This window comes from Perissodus microlepis, chromosome 6, assembly GCF_051167445.1.
Source record: "Perissodus microlepis isolate ML-2025 ecotype Zambia chromosome 6, ASM5116744v1, whole genome shotgun sequence".
NCBI classification, from domain to species: Eukaryota; Metazoa; Chordata; class Actinopteri; order Cichliformes; family Cichlidae; genus Perissodus; species Perissodus microlepis.
Genome location: NC_140466.1, coordinates 9,582,171 through 9,608,185, shown reverse-complemented (window position 1 = coordinate 9,608,185; position 26,015 = coordinate 9,582,171). Strand labels below are relative to the sequence as shown.

General features: G+C 40.8%; 2 protein-coding genes across 3 annotated transcripts; both read right to left on the bottom strand.

Moving 5' to 3' along the window:
- Positions 1-230: 230 nt before the first annotated feature.
- On the bottom strand, positions 231-7,960 carry sirt7 (sirtuin 7). The gene is made up of 10 exons (XM_084930606.1): positions 7,751-7,960; positions 7,508-7,645; positions 6,172-6,276; positions 6,022-6,092; positions 5,854-5,926; positions 5,217-5,315; positions 4,092-4,328; positions 2,375-2,455; positions 2,157-2,263; positions 231-2,003 (listed from the first exon to the last, which is right to left on the bottom strand). The coding sequence occupies exons 1-10, from the start codon at positions 7,853-7,855 to the stop codon at positions 1,802-1,804; spliced, it is 1,218 nt and encodes a 405-aa protein (XP_084786732.1). The 5' UTR covers positions 7,856-7,960; the 3' UTR covers positions 231-1,801.
- Positions 7,961-8,023: 63 nt separating this feature from the next.
- On the bottom strand, positions 8,024-24,932 carry cp110 (centriolar coiled-coil protein 110). 2 transcript variants are annotated; one of them, XM_084930604.1, is made up of 10 exons: positions 24,223-24,928; positions 23,839-23,958; positions 19,945-22,492; positions 19,165-19,292; positions 16,076-16,177; positions 15,452-15,562; positions 14,535-14,627; positions 14,262-14,378; positions 10,479-10,561; positions 8,024-10,255 (listed from the first exon to the last, which is right to left on the bottom strand). In XM_084930604.1, exons 1-10 carry the CDS (start codon positions 24,358-24,360, stop codon positions 10,096-10,098), a joined length of 3,600 nt encoding a protein of 1,199 aa, XP_084786730.1. In that variant the 5' UTR covers positions 24,361-24,928; the 3' UTR covers positions 8,024-10,095. The 2 variants fall into 2 exon arrangements, with proteins under 2 accessions (XP_084786730.1, XP_084786731.1); XM_084930605.1 differs by lacking the exon at positions 14,262-14,378 and having other exon boundaries at positions 24,223-24,932.
- Between the last annotated feature and the right edge of the window lie 1,083 nt (positions 24,933-26,015).

The following is a 26,015-nucleotide window of genomic DNA, read 5'->3' as shown; positions in this document are numbered from 1 at the left end:
AACATATTTTACTGGGATAAAGATATTAGTCATACACCACTTCACATCAGCATTTGCTTAGAGAGTTCAGGCTGTGCTGAAGAGTAAAAGTAATCCTACTAAATATTGACTTTCAAGCTCATTAGAGTTGTACAAACTGTTTTTGGATTAGATACAGCATTTTCATTTCTGTTTGCACCCATTTCCTATTTTGTATAGAATTATACACAACCTACAAAGGCAATAGGATCAGTTAGAGCACTAAATCAGATATAGTTTATTTTTATCAAACAAATGGTAGCAGAAAGAAAATTCATTGCATCATGGTTTATTTTCTCACAAATACATCTTTGCGTGTGAGAGAGAAAAGAAATACAGCAAAAACCAACGAGGCTTCACATTCAGGTTTAGCACTGGTTTGAGTTTTAGGAATGCCGACACTAGCTTATCAAAGACAGCCTGCACTTTTTTTAATAATGTGTAACACTATACCAAACATGATGAGACTGTTGACACTAGAGGTTCTTCCTGAGATAAAATAACAGACACAATGACTCTGGCTGCTGTTTCCAATCACTTAAGCAAACAGTAATTTAACGCAAAACTCAGCTTACCTTCCTATGCTGTAAACAATTTTTTTTTTTTATTAAAAAAAAAAAAAAAAAAAAATCACACAAAAGTTTAAACGTAAACAAATGTAATACAGTAGCCGCTGTACTAACCAGCCTGCATACCTGAGGAAGGATTACAGCAGAGTCAAGGGCAGCACACAATTAAGTACGGCCAACATAAACCTTTAAAATAAACATCAACACAAAGATGCCATGTTTTTTTTTTAAAAAAGGGAAGTCTTGAACATATGAAAAAGAAATACTACAAAAATATATTCTACTATAATCAGTACATGTGTAAAAGATAGAAAAGCATAATTCAAATGGACTTTTGCTTAAGCTGCTGTTGTTATCTGCCACTCATGTTCTTCTGATGATACAGTATTTATGAAGTACTCTGCCCTCAGATATCCATGTTTTAATACATCATGGTCATACTACACCAGCAGAGCGTAAATTAGACACTGTAGAGCCCAACCGATACAGGAATACAAGCTACACCAATATTTGGTGATATTATTTCCCCTTTCAGACACATAAAAACAAAGACTTTTCTAACATTTGTCATTGTTTATGAAGACTTACTAGGATAATATTTAAAAATAATTCTGTTTTGTTCCAGTAAGCCATAAATTACTTGTTTACCCCCCACCTTTACTCAGATCAGCTGGCTGTGTTTGTGGGAAATGCAGATACTGATATTGGTGATATCAGTCAGGCTCTAAGAAGCACCTGCTACCAGTCTGGTAAAAACACCTGAAATGGTGTCAAAAGTGATCCATTCACAAAAAAACAAACCAAACCAAACCCCTACAGGACCTCATTTTCTGACACATTTTAAGACCTTTTTTGTCAGTTTTTGTAAAAGACAAAAAAAGAAAAGAAAAAAAAAAAAAACATCCTAGCCACACTGAGCTAAAATTTGGCTCCGTCTAACCCAGCTGGCTTAGCTGCCATGAACACAGAAACATAACAAAGTGCAGCTGCTTAACAAAACCCTGCTCTGAACCCAGGTATCACTCTAAAGTGTACGCTGTACAACACGACAGTTCAGTGCAATGTGCCATTTTCCTAATGGCAAGTACACAATCCTACAAAACAGCACCCCAGAAGCTTCAAGTCCAACTTTCCATCATCACGGGACTGAAACTTGAATCTCTTGATGGGATAAATTGCTGGCAGTGACCAAAAAGTTCACAATGTCCTGTCAGTCACACAACTTTTTTCTTCTTCTGCCTTCCTTTGCCGTACCCTCGTCCGAACCAGCCGCCCTGCACAGATGTGGGTTTCTGCTCCTCGGGGTCATCTGAGCAGTCATTTTGATCATTGGGAGGCGCTACGACCTCACGAGAGTGGCTTTGCACCTCTTCAAGCTGCAGAGGTGTAGCCAGAGTGAAGATGGGATCGTCTGCCCTGATAAAAAACAACAAGGAGAACTCAGGGCGGTGAACAATTCGGCTAAATTGTTTTCTTTGTAATTTTCCATCTGTATCTGAATGACAGATTTTATATCAAAGAGCCAATATTATTTACATCATCTGTGTTTGATGGGCGTTATCATCCTACCTGTTATATGCAGGAATCTGAAGGTTCAGCTCCTCCATGAGGAGTCTCATGACATCGTCACACTTGCCGTGAATTTTCAGCACAGCCAGATCATCTTTTGGTGTCCACTAAAACAAAAACACCAGTGCATAATGAACCACTGAGCATTCAGAACTTTACCCGCATCTCATCTATTTATCTGCATGTTTTTCACCTATACTGAAAAAAATTAAATGTACCTGAAGGTTGACAATGTAGAGTTTGGGCCTTTTGCTTGCTGGTCTGTTCATGCACCACAGAGAAGTGTATTTCTTCAGCACCTGAAAGAGCAAGAGGCAGTACAAAGGGAAACCACTCGTCAAAATAGAGGTTCCTTTAAAAAGTTAATAAAGCCATATAGCTGGAATTTAACTGTCCTACTACTTGATTTCTGTTTCTTTCACACAGTGTTACGTCCCTCTGCAAAAACTCTTTAATTTAACCATTTTGCCTCTGTCTCCTTTTTCTGACCCGGACACATTTTGTTACTTCCCCCTCATCGCCTAGACCCCTTTTAGGGGAACGTGACACACAGTAAAATGAATAAATGGGTTTTTCCCTCTTCACAAATGGAATTACATCAATAAATATTTGGGTTTTTTTATATTGTACATATATTTAGACTATATTATAAGGTTTAAGGTAAACTTTAACTTATATACTGGTCTACTGCATGAAAACCAGAACCAGGAGGAGTTAGCCATCCATGTAAACAGTACAATTAAAGTACTGTGTTGTTAAAAATGAAGTCAATATTGCCATTATTACAACTCAAATGTAGTTATAAATTAACTCGCAGTAGTAACTGATAAGTTCTTCATACGTTTTCTCTGCATTTACCTGAAATACAACTGCTAATGAGAGCTGTTGGATAAAGTAAAAAAATAAAAAAAATTAAAAAAAATTAAAAAAAAATCCCTGCAAGTGAAATAAAAAAACTGAGTTGGCAGGACAAGGGGAACCCTTTGTCTAAGGAGCTTGGAAAGAAAAGCGTCTGGACTTCTTTAAGTTGCTGGAAGACGTTTCACCTCTCATCCGAGAAGCTTCTTCAGCTCTAGAGTCAAATGGTGGAGAGTCCCAGATTTAAGTTGTGTGGGAGTGAGAACCCTTCTTTGCATCATAATATGATTTTAAAAAAACTACTAACTGAATAATAACAGAGGCTGTGACCTTTTGAGTGCTCCAGGATCATTAATAACCAGGAGACACTAAAGGTGCACATGACTGAGTTACTGGGGAAATCTACACCGCAGCTCTGCTCTAGTCTGCATGCCAAGTATCCTTTGGCAAGATGCATCCATCAGAGTATGAATGTGTGTGAATGTTAGACAGAAAGCACTTACAGAGAAAAAGCTTAGACAAAAGTGCTTGTGCGAATGGGTAAATGAGACAAGTTGTGTAAAGCACTTTGAGTACTGTGCTAGAGTAGAAAAGCGCTATATAAGAACCATTTTACCATTACTGCAAACCCCTGTGAAACCCTACAGTGTAACCTGACGATGCAGCTCTCTAGAAATGTAACAATGCAGCTCGCAACTACTGAGATCTGTTCACTACCATCAATCCCTCTTTTCTCACCACAGTTTTTGTATGTGGTCTAGCAAAAACTAACCACAACAAAAAGTGGAGACCCAGTAGGGAAAATAGACCCAGCATTTTATTTGTTTCTATTGGCTGGCACAGCATACGTAGGTTACGTCGCAGGCTCTACAAAGATTCCCTGCAGAAGTCCAAATCAGGCCTTAGGGTTTATCGTCACTTTACTGTGGGCTCAAATCTTGTTTGGACTGCTCAGTTTTACGCAAACTCGATGTCTGTTCTTGAGGGCACATGCTGTTTAACTGGTATAAAACTGTACAATGTATGCAACCTAACCCAGATTACATTTACAGACTCAGACAGCTTTATAAATCCTACCTTCAGACTGGAGCCTAAACAGAGTATAACATCCGCCATCTTGGCAGCTTCTGTTGCTCCCCTCCAGTTGAGAGGCTGCTCGAGGGTCCCACGTTCCCCGAAGTGCACTATGGTGTCTCTCAGTTCGGCGCCACAGTGGCTGCACTTCCGTCCCGTCCCATGGCGGTGTAGCGACGTCCGCTCGGTCACATCAAATAAACGCACGTACTCCCTGACCGGGGAGCAGGACGTGCACACCTACCGACAGAAGGGAAACCCAGCGTTTTAGAGCAGTTTAAATTCTCTGAATAAAGAGTTTGAGGCAAGTAAGAAATGTATTGTAATGTTTATCAATTCATGTTTTACATTTAATCCTGCTGCACACACATCTAATGTTAGGGCTTCTTCTACTCTTTCAACTTTTAGTGTTCACTCATCCATGCATGCTTTACACTGCTGATGCAATTCACTTCTACATTTCAAATTTCTTTATTCAATTACTCAATTCAGAGACCTTTACTAATCCCAAGCCTGGAAAATTTAAAGGATAAGAGCAGTCAGAGACTGCATAACTTTGCCTGAGGCTGAAAATTCCCTCCACACCATGAATGAATCAAATCCCTGCATCCAGGAAAGATATCTGGATCGGGATTAGTTTGTCATATCTTTCTCAATAACGTCACAATGACATCTCACAGCAATTTTGCCCCCTCTCACATTGGTCTGCAATCCTTTTAAAAAACATATTTACTTAATATCTGGATCACCTCTAACCGTTAATCACTTAGCCTGAGCTCTTGTAATATTCTCATGCAAATCCCTCCCATTTGCATAAAAATATTTGGTCAGGACTGCACAGACACTAAATAACGAGGCAGCAAGTGATGGGAGCACACAAATTACATTAAACGGGCCTATGTGGAGAGTCGAGCAGCAATTTAAGCAGCGTGTGTGATGGCTCTTGAAAGGCAAGATTAACCTCCAGCGCTTTTAAGACGTGATGCACCTGAGAAATATTTTTTGATGCGAAACAAACACGTCTGGATCTGTAGGGGTTTAGGCTTAGATGCTGTTTTTAGAAACATCTCAGCAAATTCTTTCCAGGCTTTCTACAAAGTCTAAGAACTGAGGATGCGTGGTTCTTACCTCAATAAACATGTTTCCATGGAGTTCAGAGAGGGCGTGTCTGGGCAGACCGCTACGCAGGTGGAGTCCATCGCAGTTCTGAGACACAACGTGCTTAACCTTTACACAGAGCAAACAAAGACAGAACATGAAGCACTGCCTTTAAATGTGATGTGAACAGAGATGCTACAAGGAGGAGACGCAGCACCTGGGTAAACCGAGGTAATATTCTGTAACGCTAAAGATGGACGCTGTCCTGTCCTTATCAATGCCAGACCAGGAAACACAAATAACCAATTATGTTTCAGGTGTGTGTCACATCTGCTTGTTATCATAGTAAAGTTCTGGTAAATGTAGCTATTGTTTTTCTTGGCTAACCTTATTAAAATCCTTCTAGAATAAGTCTTGTCATTTTTGGAACATCCTGGAAGTTATTTTGAAGCTTCTGTCAGAATGACTGGAATAAGTCAGAATAACTGGAAAAAGTAAATAACGTTTTTAACTTGAAGCTTTTTTTTTTTTTAATTATTGGATTTAACTGATGAGTCTTTAGATGCTGTTTTTATGTCGCAGTAACCATTGAAACTGAAGTTACAAATCTCTAATCACTCATTTAAATGGAAATTCAAATATGTTTTTGGACTTTGGTGTGACATACCAGCTTTTCCTTATGAAGCATTTTAATGCACATGTGCGTGAGCGTCGGCTCTGCTTTACTCAGGTCTGACGAGCTGTTTGTAAAGAAACGCAGAGATAAATCAAACAGAACGCACTAGGGGAGAGTAATACATATATTTCATACTACAGTAAAGACTCTGTATCTCACCTAATGGCCCGACCCTTCTGTAGCTGCGTCCATACCCCGTTAGGGCCCCTGTAGTCAGGGATAGAAGCTGCCTGAAATTACAGACGACGTCAGTTTTGTGAAAGTTTAAAAAAGAAAAGTAAGGCGAAAATGAAGAGGAGTTTAAGATACCGTGCTGATACCGGCTCCGGTGTAAACCACCAGGTGACTGGCTTGTTTGACTGCCACAGCGAGCTGCCTGACTTTATTTTTCAGCTCATCAACACCATCAAATACCTGAAAAAGACATCAGAGCTGTACTGAAGACCATTAGAGCTTCAAAAATAATCAGAAATAGACTGTTTGCCTGGAGGGTGGGTCAGGGAGTGACGGTGACGATGGTTTGCATCTGATTTTTTTAAACCATGACAAAATAATGTAAAATGATCACTGAAGGGAGGAAGTCCAAGCAAAAGAAGCAGTTTTATTTTTTAAAATCATGCAGTAAACTACTGTACGTTTCACTCTGAAGCCTCGCTGCCCTCTCACAGCAGAAAGAGCTAGACGCCGTCACAACAGCAGGAGGACACTGTTACCCAACCATGATCTTTAATGAAAGTTTTTTTAATCACCACAAATACTTCTAAGAGAGGAAGTATACACAGGATGTTTTAACAAGTAATGTCTCCTACCTTGCTTTAGCCTACTAGGAATAACCCTTGAAGCTCTTTTCTGAACGGAGTGGTTTTTACCATATTACAGGCCTGCTTATAGAACAAAATGACTGGGTTTTCATCAGAAATGAGTGAGGGTGGACTCTACCTATGCAGCCTTCATAAACTATTCTAGTGGTCGTCAAACTCAAACCAGAGTATATTGGTACTGAGGTGTCAATACATGTCATTAAGGGTACAGAGGATCTTGTCAAATGTCGTCTTTATGGGGGAAAGAGTTAAACCACGCCTGGTGCAGCTGCTCAGTTCATACTTTGGCTACGTCTAGGATTACAAACCAACAAAAATAGCTGCTAACATTTTTTCTGGGCTCTTTGAGAGATACTGCTTCTGGGTGTATGTGAGCGTGTGTTAACTCTTATTGAGTTAACACACGCACACATGGGTAGATGTTGAGGCCCCATACTGCTCCTCCATGAGCAGTCCATGAGGACCCGAGTGGTAGCTCAGGAGGCTGGCCTGCTGCATCCATCTGAGTATGAGTGTATGTGTGAAAAGTGTAAAAAGGTGCTTAGGTGTAAGAAATGAATGTGTGTGATTGGGCAAATGAAGCTTTTAGTGCCCACTTAGAGCAGAACAGCACTATATGAGTACCAGTGCATTTACCAGAATGGTTTTAGTCCTTTTGTATTTATTACAGTTTGTGCACAAAGAGCGACTACCATTCAACCTCTCTGAGTCTTCACACAATCAACCCAGAAACCTGCTGCCTCCACGTCTGTTTGAAGTTGTCCCACTAGCTGACAAACCAACCTTAGCAGGCCAGATCCAGCCTCTCTGGGCCGAAGTCTCACCTCTTCCTGCTTCCTCTTGAGCACATTTCTGCGGACTTGTCTCTTGCAGAGCTCCTCCACAGTGTCTCTGTGCAGCAGCAGAGCAGCGGCCTCCTCCTCTGACCGCTGAGACTCCGGTTTTTTCAGGACCCGGCCGACCTGCGGGAGGAGGACAGAGGGACCGGGTAAGCCTCACAATGCACACAGCAAACATGAGCTAGTCTAGCCTGCTAGCTGTAAATGTGCATGTTTTCCCCCTCTCACCAGTCTGAAGACCTCCCTCTCGCTCTCCCGCTGTAGTATTTTAGCCTTACTCAAAGCTTTCCTCTGAGCCCGAGAAGAAACACCGGCGTCCTGCTCTTCCGCCATCCTGTTTTCAATCAGCTGACGAGAAGACGTTTATTCAAAACAAAGCTCATAGCACCAGACACAGCCGGAAGCGGAAGTTAAAAAAGAAACCGGGCGGGAGCCGGGAACACCGCCCCCTGCTGGTGGGAGTCTGTACTTTCCCTCAATTTCACACCTCACATCAACAACTCAGTGTAAATAAGTTTATTATTATCAAACACGAACAAATAAATAACATTTAAAACAAAAATCCACAACAATACAAAATTTGCAAAAGGTTTTAGCTACAAATATTTAAGGCAACACGAAGAGTAACACTTCAAGTCAAGTATCAGCTATCGATATGAAGACGAACAAAATACTACTCATATCACACAAGCAGGGTTTAATATGTGTGAATACAAGAGGTGGTGAATCATGAAGGGGATGAACGAACAGGTGTGTTTCAGCTGGGTGTCCTAATGCACCTCTTTTCCACCCACACAGAGAGCTTCCAGAGAACCGGCCCACCTCTCAACTGGTTTTACTGGTGATTATGCTGAGTTGCGAGAAGTTAAGAGCTACTGTGGGAAGAAAAATGATGACAGAGAGAATCTGAGGACTGCCTCTGCTGGTTGTTGTGATAGTCCTTCTCATGGTCACTGACCTGAGTGCCTAAAACACTGTGCCTGGGATCTCTGAAGTGTAGTGCTGGCCTCAGCTTTTGTCACTTGGGACTAGTCTGCACTACACTGGGCACCAGCATTGTCTTTGTGGAAAAGGGGAAATACTGTTTTTTCCACAAAAGACAAAGATTTATAACAGCAGCAGGAAAAACACAAGCAATGCTTATTTCCCATTAAATGTAACAGTGAGCCATACAGCACAGCACATACAAGGGTGCTTTTCCAAAGTGTCTGCTCTGAAAAAGCTTATCTACCACATGTTTACTTCCTAACATCATCAAGTGGATCTATTATAATTTTTCTTGTTTTCTGTCATAAATACTGTGGCACAGACAAAAGTTAAGGCTTCACACTGCTCTAACTGTTTTATCTATGCTTGGCTTTAAAAGAAAGGGAATACCCCTAATATGGTCTTCTCAGGCACAGAAGCCCCACCCACTTTCTGCTTGAAACCTGTTTTATGAGGGGCAGCCAATCAGGAGAAAGTTGACTAAAACAGCTCATTTCAGCTAGTGAACGAGAGCGAGGTGCTACGCCAAGGCGTAGTATCAGATAATAAGGAAAACCTTTAACTGTTAATCATGCAAAGCCATGCTGGTAGAGTCAAACAACAAACAATGGAACTGGAAATAAGCAGAACAAAACTCCAAGCTATGTTTCAAATCTGAGAGTAAGACTGAAGTATATTTTATTCTGTTTCATAGATGTTTATAAAGCTTATGCAGGCAAAGAGCTGCCAATGTCAGTAAACGTGAAACAAGCTGCTGTGTATCTATTAGCTCGCCAACTTTAAGGCATGTGACAGCGGTCACACTTTAAGAATATGTTTCAGGATCTGTGGTCCTGAAATTTCAGTCAAAGTGGTCACAAAGTTAACAAAAGAGGAGCTAAAATATCTTATTTCAGACAATGGATGGACTGAGGAGCTGCACCAAGCCTCAGCAAAAGACAAATAAGGATATCTGCTACCTGTGAATCATGCAAAGCCACTCTAGTGGAGTTCATGAATAAAAATATTAGGCTGGAAATAAGCACAATTGGTCACCTTTAAACAAAGCGATTGCCTATCTGAAGACTACAATGCACAACCTACTAAAGAGTATTTGTTCCCAACACAAATCTAATATTTGACCCCAAATTTATGAACTGCTGTCTTCCTCTAGTACCCAAAGGAACAGAGAGATGATCAATACTGTTCACTGTAGCTGTCAGAACGTCTGCTGCGAGTCTATAAATCTTTCAGGTGCTGTGAACAACCCTTTAAAGTTGCTGCCAACGATTTTTTTTTCTGTCAACTCAACATTTTCGCACAAATATCTTCAACATGAATAATCTGAAGATGGCAAAAAAATAAAATAAATTAATTAATTAAAAAATGCTGGAAGCAGACGTGGCATAGTCGCTCCTCTGTAGACACCATGGTGTCAAAAATGTTCTCAAAGCCCCCGAGATGAAATACAATGATATGCATTAGTCATCCATTTGAATCAAATTTGGTTTTTGGATTTGGAAACTCTCAAATGATTAGTAATACTCTATTCATGTAATCACTAGAGGGCTTGTTAGGAGTTCTCACTGGGGCCAATTAGGAAGGTGTCATTGGGGTCTAGAGGAGGAAGCGCTCTTGGGGACCCTCTGAGGATTTGCTCTGAAATGTCCTCGTTTGGTTTCTGGCAGGGGCTCAGCAGAGAATCCAGACTTTTGTGCTGTCCTCGTCATAACCCCACGGTGCCTTCCTGCAGCCTTTCTTTGGATCCTGAAACAAAGACAAGACAAGTTTTAGGAGCTGACAAAGAAATGAAGAAGAAAGTTTTTTCTTTCTGTGGTGCAGGATTTTCAATTCATCACAAAATTAAAGGAACTGCTGCATTTTTACCTTGCAATAAAAACCCACTCCAGTGGTTCTTATGTAACTTGTAATGACTGGGTTTGGTTTGTGAAGAAAACAGAAAAACAGCAACGATGCAGGAAAAACTCACATCATTCCTCTTTTCCTCTCCAGCGACTTCTGTGTTGCAGCTGACAGAAAGCTCTTTCCTCTGGGGCGGCCAGTCTGTGAACCCTAAACACACAAGCGCGCACGCACGCACACACACGCACACGTAAAAATGCACAATATTTAGAACATAGTCTCTGCAGCAGCCACCAGTCATACTTGCCAACCTTGAGACCTCAGAATTAGGGAGACATTCAAAAGGGCTGTTGGGTGGGGGAGTGGTATACATATATATACAAAAAAAATTTGAATTTTACAATGTTTATTTATTGGATAAAATAAGTTAAATGTCACTGTCCGGCCGGAAACAGCGGGGCTGTCCAAATTCAGAGGCTGCGTCCACCTGAGGACCCGGCCTTCGCGGTCTAAAGAAAGCCGGGTAGACCGGAAATGAGCGACTGTGAAATTGGATGGTCTAGCCTTCAGAATTACGTCATGAGCTCTCTCGGTGGAGTGAAAGTCTGCTGTCTGCTCCTTGTTATCTAAAATATAACCGGACGCTGGCGTAAATTTTCAAAAAGTTTATTTTGCGACCCAGAATGAGTAATAAGAGTAATATTAAAACTAAGTAGCTGCAGTAGTAGAAGCCATTGTTGGAAACTGGAATTGGCCGGGCCAATCTGGGGTTTTTCAATTTTGTTGTCCAGGTGGAAAATCGGGAGAATGGTGGCTCCGGGAGATTTTCGGGAGGGGCACTGAAATTCGGGATTCTCCCGGAAAAATCGGGAGGGTTGGCATGTATGTCACCAGTGTCAAAAGCAAATTTATACACTGTTGATGGAATATTTGAATTTCTGCTTCTCAGCCTAGAAACTCAGATCACAAACTACAGCTGATAGTTTCTCTTTGCCAGCATTAGAAGAACTTGTTTGATGGCACTCAACGGATTGATCAATAATTAGAACAATGTGAAAGTCCAAGAAACTCAGTGAAGATCTAAGAAGGAGAATTGTGGATTTACCAGAGTTAGGAAGGTCTCTTGGAGTCATTTCTAAACAGATTCCAATATCACCAGTTCAAACAACTGTATCAAAGTTCACATTATTTTTATGTGTCACCACTAGGGCTGGGCCATATCATAACGTTCACGGTAATACGGGTATAATGTTGGGCAACAATAAGAAAATGAAATATCGTGATATAATATGGGTAAAACGCGCATGCACAGTGCCTTTTTTCCCCCCATACGCACATGGCGGGAAAAGCATAGCGGCGACAGAGAATGAGAAAGGCGAAAGCAGATCGTTGAATGAAACGGATGAACCAGAATTGGTTTGTAAAAATGCAACTTCAGTGGTGTGGAACTGGTTTGGCTTTCATCTGTCAGATACACACCAGAGCACATTTTTTGGTAGAGCGTGCTAGCGGGCCGTCGTTATTACCGTGTTTTTCGGAAAATACGGCACACTTAAAATCAATCCTTTGATTTTCTGAAAAATTGACAGTGCCCCTTATAATCCTGTGTGCCTTATGTATGAATTCTGGTTGTGCTTACTGACTTCGAACTGATTTTATGTGGTACACGGTGCTCAAAAATATGTCAAAAAATGTTTTAGTACGACTTTCGGAAGCTACAAAGCTGCACTGCTTGATGTCAGAGCATTACGGCTACCGTAGTCGGGAGCCTCGCAGAGTAATACATACTGTGCTTCAACATAATATTACCGTATTGTGTGTGTATAACCTCTTTTTAAGTTTTGTGAATATTATACATGGTTATGCTGAGGATATGTTGGCCAATTTCCATTGGAAATGCCTTTTGGTTAAACTGGCAGCAAGGAATTTGCATTTGCAAAGTAAAAATTTTATATAGCTTTAATGCACATGAAAAAACAGCTGCTTGTTTAAGTGAAAATACATTGATGGGGTTTTTTGCACTAATAAAGTTTCGGAGTTGTAAAGTATTTTGGCCATATTGCCCTGCCCTAGTCACCACTTTTCCAGGGTCTGAAAGAAGACCCAAACTGTCACGCTCAGATGAGAGGAAATTGGTTTGGATGTTCAACAACAACACAGGGACCACCAAGGCTCAACACTGCCATGAACTGGAAACTGCTGGAACATCAGCATCAGTATCCACCGTGAAATGAGCTGAAACTCAAAATGGACTGAAAGGGTGCAGAGAAAGAAGTCTTTGCTCCAAAACCGGCACCTCCAGCTTCACTGAAATATGCAGCTAACCACATGGACAAGCCGATTGCCTTCTGGGGAACAGTTTCATGGTTAGATGAGGCAGAGGTTCAGTCCTGTGCCCAATATGACAAGGGGTATGTTTGGAGGAAAAAGGGGAGACTTTCAAATATAAGAACACTAGCCCAGCTGTCAAGCATGGTGGTGGCATCATCATGCTCTGGGGCTCCATACAGTTGGGTCTATAACAGGAAACTAACCAGTTTAAATGAACTCAGAATCAGTTCTGTAAAGAACAGTGGTCAAATATCCAGCCAGAACTGTGCCAGAAGCTCATTAATGGCTACAAAAAGGATCTGGTCAAGGTCGAACTTGCTGCAAGAAATTTAACCAACTATTAGTGGTGGTGCATGGATATATTTGAGCTTGTATGTATACTTGACTCTGTGTCGGTTGCAGAAAACCCAAAATAAATTAAACCTTTGGACTTTTTAAAAGTCATTAAAGATGTGTGATGTACGTGCTGTATGATGTACCACTCCACCCTGAAAAATGAAGTTAAAAATAAACAAAGACCAAAATTTCTGTGACATTCATGCCGACAGTTTGTGTATACAAACTTCTAACCACAACTGCATTTGTGTGATGCGTCTTTTGACCCAGCTGGTGTACTCTTACATCCTCATGAGCCCTAATTTTATAGTGAAAGTGAGGAAAAAACAAAAACAAAACAGTATGAGTCTTTCTTACTTTAACCTTTTGACTTGCTGTCACATGAACACACAGTCTTATGAATTAATGAGTCTTCAGGTGTGGTACACCGGAACATGGGTAGTATTGTATTGTAACAAGTTACAGCTAACTATATGCATATCCTGTGCATGTCAGGAGTTAAACATAAGGTTAATCACCTGTTATGAAGGACACTTTGGTTAAGTCAAAGGAATAGAAAACATAAAGTGAAATATGATTAGCTGCTCATCCCATCCACTCATATTTTCTCTTCCTGCTGGAGAGATGATCCAGTGTTAATTTTGTTAAAAGCTTTCTCTGACTGCACTAAAATGAATTCATGATTTTGTGCACATATATAAATACGTACACACACACACACACACACACACACACACACACACACACACACACACACACACACACACACACACACACACACACACACGAAGTCTGTCAAACAATGTAACAACATCATATCATTCAGTTTTACTATTGCAATGTAGTATATTCAGAGTTCACCTTTTAGTTTAGAGGTTCAACCATAATAAAGGTTATGCCACAAAATGGAAAACATACTGTTCATTAACATTTAAATGACCTGCATCACTTCTCAGTCATGCTGACTGTTTCTTTGGTGTTTCTGTGAATTGTGGGAGTGCATTATCTCTTTTCCTCTTACAAAAGATTCTGTGTAGCCTCTGCAAAAGGAAGTAATACAGGTGGTAATAAAGGAAGCACTGAAGCACTTTTCCACAGTACTTAGAGAATGTGAATTTTCTTATTAAGACTGCCATTAAAATACTCCAGGGTCACTTTACAGTCACTTGACTGGAGAACCAGAAGAAAACCTGACTACTGACCACATGTGTAAACACAGCTTATGATCTCCTGAAAAGGTTACCTGTCGTCTGAGCTCTCTCTCCTTGGCGAGCTCTCTGTCCCAGCTGATCAGCTGCATTCGCTCTCTGGCTGACAGGTTGAAGAATATGTCGTAGACCTCATAAAGTGCAGCGCGCAGCTGGAGGAGCAAACAATTACAGAGCGGACGATGGCTTCAATGAATGCGTGCAGTCACAGTAACTGTTGTGGTAACTGCTAATGGAGCGAGTAATTGTTGAGTTGACGGTGTGCAGGAGAGCAGAGAGGTTAACAGATGTGTTTACAACATTTATACCTGCAGTGTGACTCTCTCCTGCAGTAAGAGGTCCTGCTTGTTGCAGAGCTGAGTGCTCTGCTGCCGGAGGGCCTGCAGGAACTGCTGTGTGTCCTAAATGAGCAAAAGCACACACACAGCAAAGATTGCGCTGTTATTTAGTTATATTTATCATGAATATTATGTTTACACAGAGACAAAGTGAATGGTGATTTCTGTCAAATAGATATTTAAAATATTCATGGATTTACGATTAAATTAAAGTACAAAAAACAAAAAACGCTGCCAGCACCTGCTGGTTTACATGTTATTTAGTAAAAATTAAAATTTCACCAAAATTAAGAACACAGTTGCTTCACCTGCTGAAGATACCCCCAATTCTTTTTATTTCTTCTATTCAAATATCAAACATGGATGGTATAATAATCCCTCAGTCCATTTGAGGGTTGTTTTTACAAACAAATGTAAGATATTGAAGACTTTACTGCAACATTCACACTTTTCAAAGCCATCCAGTGGCTGTGACTGGACTTCTGGTGGTCGCGTTTTGTTATGGTATAAAAGACAAGATGTTGCCAGCAACCCTGTGTTCATGTGTGTTGGTTAATCTTATGCTTAACCCACTACCAGTGTTTTAGCCTGTCTAGATGATCAGATTCATCTGTCACTGTTAAAAACCAAATGAACGCAAAAACATCATAAGTGATGGAAAATATTTGTTTAACGCGACCCCTGATTGAGGAAGTCTCTGTTTTAGACGGTATGCTGCACTGTCAAGGACTCCAGGAAGGATTGCAGCTGCATGGCTGTAGCTAAAGGGTATCCTAATAAATTAAATTAGGCACAGCTGTACACATCTGCACACAAGCAGAGCTCATTTAATGACAATAAGAGCATGTGCTGCAAGAAACAGACGTGTCGCTGCTGTCTCCACTCACCCTGACGGTGCGCACCAGCTGTGTCACTCTCTCCGTCCTCAGCAGCCTGCGAGTTAGAAAACCCTTCACAGCCGCTGCCAGCAGGGGGCGGTAGTGCTGCGAGCTGGAAGGCTGAGGAAGAGGAGAAAGAAGGGAAAACGAGTGATGAGAGAGGGGTGAATAATGAGAACCAGAGGGGAGGAGAGAGGGGAATGCTAATTCCATCAGTGACAACCAATTAATTTCCCACGCAGCTTCTCAAGGTCTTTTGGTTGGCATCTGTTTAGTGCATCAACGCAAGTGGACTCGTGGCTCATCATTATAATAGAGAATAATAAGCAGAATAATAAGCAGCTGATGTGCCATCACTCACTTGTTGATTCAAGAGCGGTTGCATTAAAAAGACATGTTTGTTGAACAAATGTACTTCTACTGAAGCTGAACTGCTGTGCGGGGAGACGTATAAAAGCACAATAACAGATAAAAAGGGATGCTGATGAGGATTAAGACATGTGGGGGGTGGAGTGTCTGTTTTACATGAGCGTGTCAGCCAACTGGTGATGACTAAAAATCCTTCAGATAAAAGGGTGAGCAGGGCAAGCTTTCTGCATCACCCACATGAGTGGACAAATATTATGGTAATACCTGAGAGAGGGTAGAAAAGGTCAACGTGTCCCCAAGACGTGAGCCTGACATGGAGTAGGGGAAGGACACGCTCTGAAGGAGACGATAACGGACTTCCAGCGCCTGAGAGACAGAGAGACACATACGGAATTAGAGGAAAAGTTCATGTGTATGTGAGTGCACATTTGGGAGCAGGCAAGGTTGGAAAATATTGAATTGGAAAGGACAGCAAATGAGGCAGGAGAAAGAAATTAATTGAGGGTAGAGAGGAAGAGACAGAAGGGGGAGAGATGGGGCACAGAGGTAAGAGGGATGAGATGAGCAGCAGAGCAGAGGGATGACCGGGATGATGAGACGAGAGAGATGGAGGAAATTAATACAGCCAGAGAGTAAAAACAATGTTGGTGGAGGTATAAAACAAAACAAAAAGTGGGATCAGAGGACAGAGGAGGTAAAAAAAAAGGAGGGAGGAGGAGGAGGAGGAGGAGGAGAAGGCAAAGGGACCATTAGCAGTGGCACTCAGCGGGACGATCTGGCACTTAACCACAGACGCTCATGAATTAAACAAATTATCCTTTCCTTTTCTGTGTCAATTCCCTCGATCCCCTCCACCCGCTACCAGAGAGTCCAGCAGACAGCTCGCTCTCATCACAGCGCAGATGATGGAAGGACGGAGGGGAGTCAAAAAGAAGTCTTTTTATGAAACAGCTTATGTTAATTATATTGTTGTTAAGGATACATAAATTAAACAGAGCCTGTGATTAACAGGGCAAGGACACGGGCCAAGAACAAACACAGACACAAGCTGAAGAAACAGGAACCGGTTGCCAGAGAACAGCAGGCGTCCTTGAAGTCTTGCATGTGCGCACACACACACACACACACATACTCACAGAAAGAGGCGACTGTGCCAGCTCGCCTCTTAGGGATGTAATGAAACATTTATGGTAGAAACCCCTTTTTTTTTTTTTTTTTTACTGGGGAGAGTCTGAAGGTCTCTTGTAATGAGCAAACGTCTGTAGTCAGCCCACGACCTGGGTCTCCAAAAGCTCACTCTAACAGGTAGGGTGACAGTGTGTGTGTGTGCGTTTGTGTGCACATGGTCACATGTGGAACAATGCCAGAGTCTGTTTCAAATGCCTGCTTCTAGTTTCAAAGAAACATTTAGGGTCAGTGTTGTATTACCGCTCAGTAAATTGGCTAGAAACTCACAATGCCTGTTTTCCTCGTCTTTAAAAGATTAAAACTGGAGCTCAGTTTTTATTTCTCATAGGTGACTTTGGGTGAAGTCGGAAACCTTGGCGGAGTGAATTATGGTTGCTGTACTGGAATTACGCAGTGCTAGATCTGTACAGCAATACGTGATGCAATCTAATGCAAGAAGCAGACCAATGGGAGGGAGGTAACTGACTGCGTTTTTACCATATTTAGACTTAGAATAAATGATCACTTGTTCGGGGGTCTCGGGAATATATAATTTCAGATTATTTTCTCCATTTTCTTGATGTAATTTGACAAACAGCTTTAGATTGCATCAAATAAAACAATGACAGAATGACCCTGACAGTGCTCTATACCGCTTCTCTATCATTGTTGAAGAAACCTATTAACAGAAGCAAACTGTCTAAATTCCTTTTCTAATCTGTGGCCTATTTATTTAAACTCACGATTGAATACTCTGTGTAAAAAAAAAAAAAGCTAAAAGAACTGCTAAAATATTAATAGATGCCACTCAGATATGAGTAAATGCTGTATTTCTTCTCAACTTTCTTTGTGCACGTGAATATTTTTGGCAACAGACTAAAGAAAAGTATAAAAATGTTTTTCAGCGTATAAAATGCAATATTTCTGCGCATACAGCAGTTTCTGGATAACATTTCAAGTCTTCAATCTATTTCAATCTATTTTACATCAAGCTATCCAGTTTACAACTCATATTGAACAAATTATTATTAATAATTAATAAATAAACAGGACAGGTGTAATAAGCCTACACCTGTATTTTTTTTCCATTTAATTCAATTCTTTGTTATCATTCTTTATTTTTTATTAGCATTTTTGGTTTGTTATTGTGTGACTTACTGTAAGTAATTATCATCGATATCATCTAGCACTTAACTTAATATTCTGAGATCTTTTGTGAATAAACAAATCTCAGTGAGATGTAGAGTGAAATTAACATAAAAAATAAATAACACTAACACAAGTATAAACACTCTTTTTATTTAACTGCAAACACCTTGGGCGACATGTTTGATGTCAGCTCTGTATGCATGATATTTTAAAGCTGTTCTGATTAAATCCATTAGCTGCAGCAGTGGTCCCTAAACTTTTTCTAACCATAACACTTCCTGAGATCTAAAAACATTACTTTTTTAGCACTATTGGTTAATTTGATAGTTTTTTTCTGTACATCAAACACTCCTCACTAAGACGATAACGATGAGCTGGTATTACCAACTAAACATATGCGAATAATTATCATCATTATTAAAGTGCCCGATTATTCTCATTGTCAGTTCTATAGATTTATTCTTAGACTCTGCTAAAATACTTTTGTATGAGTCACAATTCAAAATAATCCTTATTTATTTTATACTGGGCCATGGGGTAGCCCCTCAGAGCATCCGCTCTCTACACCAAGATGACTTAAACCAACTTTCTTCTGATTGGCTGCCCCTCATTCTCAAAAGGTTTGAATAGGAGGTAACGATATTAGGGATATCCACTCTTAGTGACATCATACAGAGCAGAAAAATGGGTGTTTACATCAGTCTAAAGTCTTTGGGTTATATGTGCTTACACTGTAACATTAGTTAAAACTTTATCAGGAGATTTTGATCCAAACTGGCAACAAACCATCAGAGGTGCAGTAAGTATTAAACAAACGAGTTTGTATATTTCAGGTATTTTCTTTCCAGAGTAATTTGTACATAGCTGGACTCTCAAATAAACCTTCTGCCACTCTTTTTCTTTGCTTCACATTTGTCTATTTCCACACTTTTAAAAAAATGTTTCAGATCTATCATCTAAAGGAAATATATGAATCCAATAACAAAATAGCAGTAATATGTATAGTACAATACAATAAATAATAAAATAAGTCTCACCTGTAGTAGCTCCTCCTGCTGTCTCCTGTGCTCCTCTTGCAGCACTCTGACCTGAGCAGCGTGTATCTCTTTCAGCTGCTCTCGCTTATCCCTCTGACTGCCGAGACCTTCACACCACTGCCCTGCAGCTACAGACAGGAAACACAACATGTGGTCACATATGAAATTCACTGTTGGCCCACTACATTTGCCTACAGGTCATTTGCACAACTCTTACTATATTTTATAAGATTTGAAAAATTAGCTTTCTAATGATGTAGAGTCTGGGGTTGAGTCTAAATATTTTCTCCTTTTTCCCTTTTTGTGGCACAAAGATTAAAGAAGAGCTGTTATCTTTTTTCTTTACCTTTATTTTCTGTCATATATTACACTTAAACCAAAATCTAAAGACATCATTATGGGCGAGGTGTCTGTCAGTGTCTGGGTGAGCTGCAACATTACCAGCACACCTAACCATTTATAGCGTTGAGGCACCCGAGGCACGATGGAAAGAAAGGTGTCACCACTCGATCAAAGAGTTTTTTTTACACAACACCTCATCATTTCCACGTGATGCACTATCCCCTCCTGTATTAAACATCAAGAGTCTCCACCTCAAGACAAAACAACACAAAGACACCAGCTATTTTTGGTGCATGTATAAACTGTCAGGCCTCAAACTGTTCTAAACACTGTGTTTCAGGCAGTTTGTTCTACTCTTGGCTCTGTATGATGTCACTGAGAATAAATATCTAATACCTAACATGGTTATTTAAACAACACTTCCTCTTCTCGTCTTACCTCTGGGTGTGCTGGAGTTGGGTCTGACAGAGTCCACTCCCCCACTGGTATTGGCACTCCCTTCCAGTGTCTCCTCCGTCGTGTGCATTAGCAGTCTCCGTTTGACCTTGGACGCCCCTCCCTGACCGTCACTGCCACTCTGTGGGGTCAGATGCTTTTCTTGCTCAGGATGACCTTGTGACCCTGATCCTTCAGTGAACCACAGGCCAGACGGTGTGTCCACATCATATGACTGATTTAGAGATGGTGAGTGGGTGGAGTTGTGACCTTCTAGGGCCAATTCTTTCCTTCTTTCAACAACGTGGTTACTGTTATCTGAAGGCACTGAGATGTAACTCCGAAAAGGAGGATCAGATGGAACATTTCGGAAAACATCGGGAATGCGCATCTGCTGAGCCACAGAAAGGATGCATTTAGCAGGTGGCTGCTGCTTTCCGCAATCTCCAGGCTGTGCAGAACTCCCGGTTAGTGCTTCTTTGCTCACTTTTTTCCAACTTTCTCTCTCTGCAGATAAGGTTTTGATCAATCTGCGCTCGCTAAAATCACGGAGCTCATCCCCGTTCTCCTTAACTGTGAGGGGAACATCATCTGTGTCACTGACAGTCGCTTCCGGAACTAAGTCTCCATGCATGTTTCTGTAATTGTTATATAACTGTCTGCTCGACCACTTTCTGTACTCTGCATCACTGCTATTATCACCATGAGCTCTCTGCTTGTCCTCCCAATAATCACTTTTTATTTGCTCATTTGTCATACCCTTAAAACTTAACTCACTTTGCAGGCTGCTCTCAGCTTGGCTGTGACTGTCTTCTTTCAAGTTTTCTTTCACCGTTGACTCGAGATCTGTGATCAGAACCTTAAGACTGGACAGGTCTGACTCCAACTGATCTATGTGCTGTGAACTCTTGGTTAAAATGCTTGTTACTTCCCCTTCAACTGTGAGATTCACTCCGGGAAGACCCACTATAGGACTGTTTTGATGACCTGGATTAACTTCTTCAGAATTGTGATGGTCTTTCAAACCAGTACCAACCTCAAGTTTCCCCTTCGAGGTCTCCTCCACATCAACCTGTTGTCCACTCTTTCTTTTGTAGTGAACAGGGCTCCTGCAGAAGCTAGGGGCTGGGACTGTGCGATATTTCCCTGCTCCTTTAAAAACAGCTGGAGGATCTTTAACAAGGGATGTTTCTAATGGCTGTTGCTGGATGAAGGCACTGAATTGTTTTGGCTTTATTAAGACCTCCTGTGAACTGTTCAGCCTATTACTTATGATGATTGTTTCTTCATCAACACTAGTCATTTCCTTATTATCTCCATCTCCTGTTAAATGTGTCATATTTTTCCCAGAGAGTTCACTTTCAATCACCCGCTCATTCTCATAGGATTTCTTTAACGAAGTTTCCACTGACGAGATAAAAGTACTTCTCTTGTCTTTAGTCTTCTTCCCCTCTGCAGTCACAGTGTCCTTGTAAGGAATCTCATCATTCTCCTTATCAGAGCTGCTCTGCTCCTCTGCCTTTGCTCTTGGCTGTTCTTGGGTTCTCTCTTGGATTTTAGTGTTTTTGGCTTGGTTCCTAAGCATCCGCTGGCGCCGTCGATACTCCTGAGATTTCTTCAGCAAGGCCTGGAGGCTCAGACGATAAGGCTCCTCAGACAGCTTTGAGTCTGCTTCATCTACCTGGTTGTCCTCTAGTTCAGTCTCTCTGGGACTGCGCTGAACACACAGTTCTGTTGTAAGACGGTGACGAGTGCTTTGTGTGTGTGTTGGATTATCTGAAAAGCTGCTTTTTTCCAAAAAAGCAACTGAGTCCTCATTTTTGTCTAAATGTGCATCTTTGTCAGGGTCATGCACTGAACTAAAGGGATCGTTATCATCACGCATCACACTGTCCAGTTGACCATTTTTAGATTTTTCTGTTGGTAAAGGATTACACAAGAGTGAATCCTCCTCAAATGACGTGCAACAAACTTCTCTCAAGTCTGTTAAGTTATCACAAAAAGATGACTCCCGCCCACTCCTCTCTAATTCCTCTCCATCTATGGGAGGGTGGCTGATAATATCTGGCATCTTGGCGATTGTATTTGAGGTGTTGTGAAGAAAAAAGCCCACTGTGTTATAAAATCCTTCTGAGTAGTCGAAGACATTGCTCTCGTTTTCTGCATTAATCCCTTCAGCGATAGCAGTACAGTTTTCGACATTCTCGTTGGTGACGTAACCTGAGGAGAGCGACTGGCAGCTCGCACTATGTAAAAAATTTGGCTGTGATCCTTGTTGGCTGTTAACTTGGTCAGTAAGGCATCCTTCCTGGTAATTTTCCTGAGGTGTCACGTTAGAGGCGAAAAAGGCACTATATGTCGTCGATGTCAGTGGAGGAAGACAAACACCAACTTTTCCTTTCGCTGCAGCTGGGAGCGAAACATTATCACTGCTTCCCGCAAAAAAATCCTCCGGACACACCAGTCCACCGGTGGTTTTACGGAAATATGAAGATTGTGTGATAATTTCTGACTCTTGAAGCAACTCCTCGAGTGTTGGTGTCTTCCTCAGCTGGAAAAACATGAGCAGAAACAAAAATAATGCAATGAGATTTAAAAAAAATGTGCTTTTCCCTGTTCAATACAACAATGCCAAACACTGATTATGCCAAAAAACGTAATTACAGCTATTTTAGTTGGTAATTTTAATTTTCAACACTTATGCATATAATGAACTTTCAATACATCTTTTTACAGGGGATTACCCTGGAACTTTAAAAATAATTTCAACAGACAAACAAATAAATAAATTATTAAAAAGCGGGGTGTACAAGGTGGGGTACAGTGCGTTGTCTGGTAGAGCTAGGCCCAGAGTAGTGGGTGTTTTGGACCATAAAGTCCATCTGCCAAGGGCCATGTACATATATATCACAGCTTCCACTGCAAGTGTCCATACTGGCAGATGGAAGCTTAAAAACGGCCCAGGTGGCAGCAGACTTCCTTGGAAGACCAGCAAAGTATCAACAGGAAGAGAGATGGACAGGCAAAGCCTAATATTTAACTCGGTCATGCACTACTAAAAGCAAACCAGGTAGGAGTCCCTCAGTGACAGACGGGCAATGCAGCAGACAGACCTTGCTACCAAAAGGTTCTCAAATGTTTTCTGTGTTCTTGACTCAAGCTGAACTTTGAGTGATTTGGGTTTTTAAGGAGGGGCTTAAAAAGATTTAAATGAAAGGTGTGCAACTGATTTAAAACACAAAACAAATAAGAGATTTGTCTCGTGTTTAAATATAAAAATGATAGTTTTTGCACAACTGCCAAGAGCCAAAGCCAAAACTTACATTAATTCCAATTAATTGCCCACCCTGTGAGCCAGTATAGTGACATTTCATGATGGCTGTGGCAAGTGTTTTACTGCATCAATGGTCCATTGGGTAAATGCATAAAGATAGTTAAAACAAAACAAATTATTTGTATCGGCGCAGGCTATCAGCCAAAGAATACTTGATTAATTGCAATATTTGAGTCCATGTGTATTGGACAAATTTATATAAAGTGACCACCCTCTTGGGAGGTGGATAGTCCAGATTCAAGCAGAATTTTTTTTTAATTATTTCATGTAATTACTCACGTTAAATGGCACAGCTGGCCATACAGCACCTGAAAGCGCTATAGATTTACTTCTGTCATATTAAACTGTATTGTTGCATTTGAGTCCACAAATCATATGTGCAAACTGTGATGTTGATGTACTATTATACATTAGACGTCTCTCTCCCTATAAAAGAAAACAAGGACTAAAGATTACAATATTCCTTCAGTATTTTGTGCCCGGACTCTGTCATTCTCAACTGAAGCTGCTCTCACACAAGGAGCCAACAGCATAGGTTACAAACAAAACAAAGCTTAAATTACCTGAACGCTGTGCAGAATCGTCTGGATGTAGGCCATCCGGGGATCATCTCTGAACTGAACTGTGTGGGCAGCAGCTTCGTCTCTGAGTCGACGCATCTCCTCTCTCTGTTTCTCTGAGAGCTGTTGTCATCACAAAACAGACATGAGTTATCTGGAATTAATACTGTTTCATTTCAAACAAGTCTGCTTCTGTTTTATCATTATTATTATTATTAATGGATGCCTATAATTTACATTAAAGGGAGATAGGCAGCATGTCTCAGTGACTGAATTAATATGCGTCATTTTCCTTCAAACTAAGAGTGCATCTATCTATAAAAAAAATAAGTTCAGCCTTTTGCTAAAATGAACAACCATGATGACAGCCGTAAACTTATCCAGCACCAGAGGAGGGAGGATGGATCGTCCATAGAAGCGGATGACAGAGGATGCAGATGAGGGTCTGTGGTTTTCCTCCTCTTTCTCTTCTCTTCTCCTGAGCTGAGGAAGAAGATGCTGCACAAACTCTTCGTATTCCTCCATTACTCTTCATCGGAACACAGTAGAGAGTAACTTTGGGCAGTTTAACGGCTAAAAAATTACTACCAAGTTATTGTTTGCTAACGCTAGTTTGCTAGCTGGCTTAGCTAACATAACGCTAGCTTTGGCTGCTTTTTGTTACCGTTTAAAAGTAGACGCATAAACTTAAAAAAAAAAAAAAGAAGACACGGGGTTAAACTCAGCAAAGGTAGAAGCTACAGCTATACTGTTGGTTCTCTTATAAGCAACACAAAAGACAGTCTGGTCAGGTCCACTGGGGGGAATCAATGTTTACATTTTTACCGCCTCTCCTCCGGGGCAACAACCGGGTAAAGAACGACAGTGACGGTTACAGAGCGCCGAAAACCCGGAGTGGATTCACACCAGGGTTCAACAAACACCCCCTTTAAAAACACAAAAGCATCTCACGGGAAAGGAAGAAAACCGCTACAACGTTACGTCGGACAAAGTATAAGAAGTGGATTTAATACTTAAAAAATAATGAGAAGAAATTACTTTTCACCGAACTCAGACTAACGTGATACTGCCCCCTACAGGCCTGACTGACCAAAGAAAAACATGCAGAAAAGTATGGAGATACTTTGGTGTCAGACGGAAGAGAATTAAGGGAATACAACGCTCGCATTTATTTATTTATTTACTGGTTAAATATTTTACGATTAAAATTAGAATCCAAAGAATTTAAAAATCTAAATTTGCTTGTTGTTGTTCTTCCAGGGCCCTGTCCCAAAAAGCAAATTTATGTTTTCCTTATCTGGCTTTACTTAAGCCAACAGCACCTATAAGGCTAAGTTGTAACATGAAGGTGGTTATCAACTCCGCAATTCAACCATATCAATCCAGGTGTTCACCTGGGGGGGGGGGGGGGGGGAAGCAGTGTCAGCCAGCATGTGACCAAACAGACACAGGGACTGGTTTACTGGCAGCAGAGCAGCAGACTGAAAGCAAAACACCTGCAGCAGCAGTATCGCATTAACAAGTGTGTATGGATGGACTACAATTAAAGCTGTGTGTTCTGTTAAACTAACCGAGTGTTATTTTGTGTGTGTAATAGTTTCCCTGTATATCAGTGGTGCTCAATGGTTTAAGAACAAGTAAAGAATAAATATTTGTTATGGTTCTAGTGTAAAATAATCTTATATATAAAGTAATCAAGTACACAGCTTAGGTGTATGAAGGTTAACAGGTGCTCTATTTTAGATACTAAAGTTTACAAACATTTTTTGTACAGTGATCCATTTACAGAAGCTCAAAAGTAATGGGACAGTTGACTGTTGCGCAGTTTCATGACCAGGTGTGGGCTGTTCCTTCATTATTCCATTCCCGACCATGACCCATTTACACAGACAGACAGTGTGAAAAATGAAACTTTTTGCTTCCGTTTTTTGCTTCATTTGCTGTACAGCAAATAGTTACACATGTCATAAATGCTTTTATATATTTATGTATTTCCATATATGGACTATTTTTTGTATAAACTTTAATTTAATTGATTATACTGTATTTTTTCAGTACTACAAAAGGCTTTGCCTAGGAAGCTTGCTTGAGCTCATTAAACCCTGTACATAACTGTCTTCACTAATCAATGCAGTTATTGCAACAGAATAATGCAACAATATTCAACATAATTGATGACA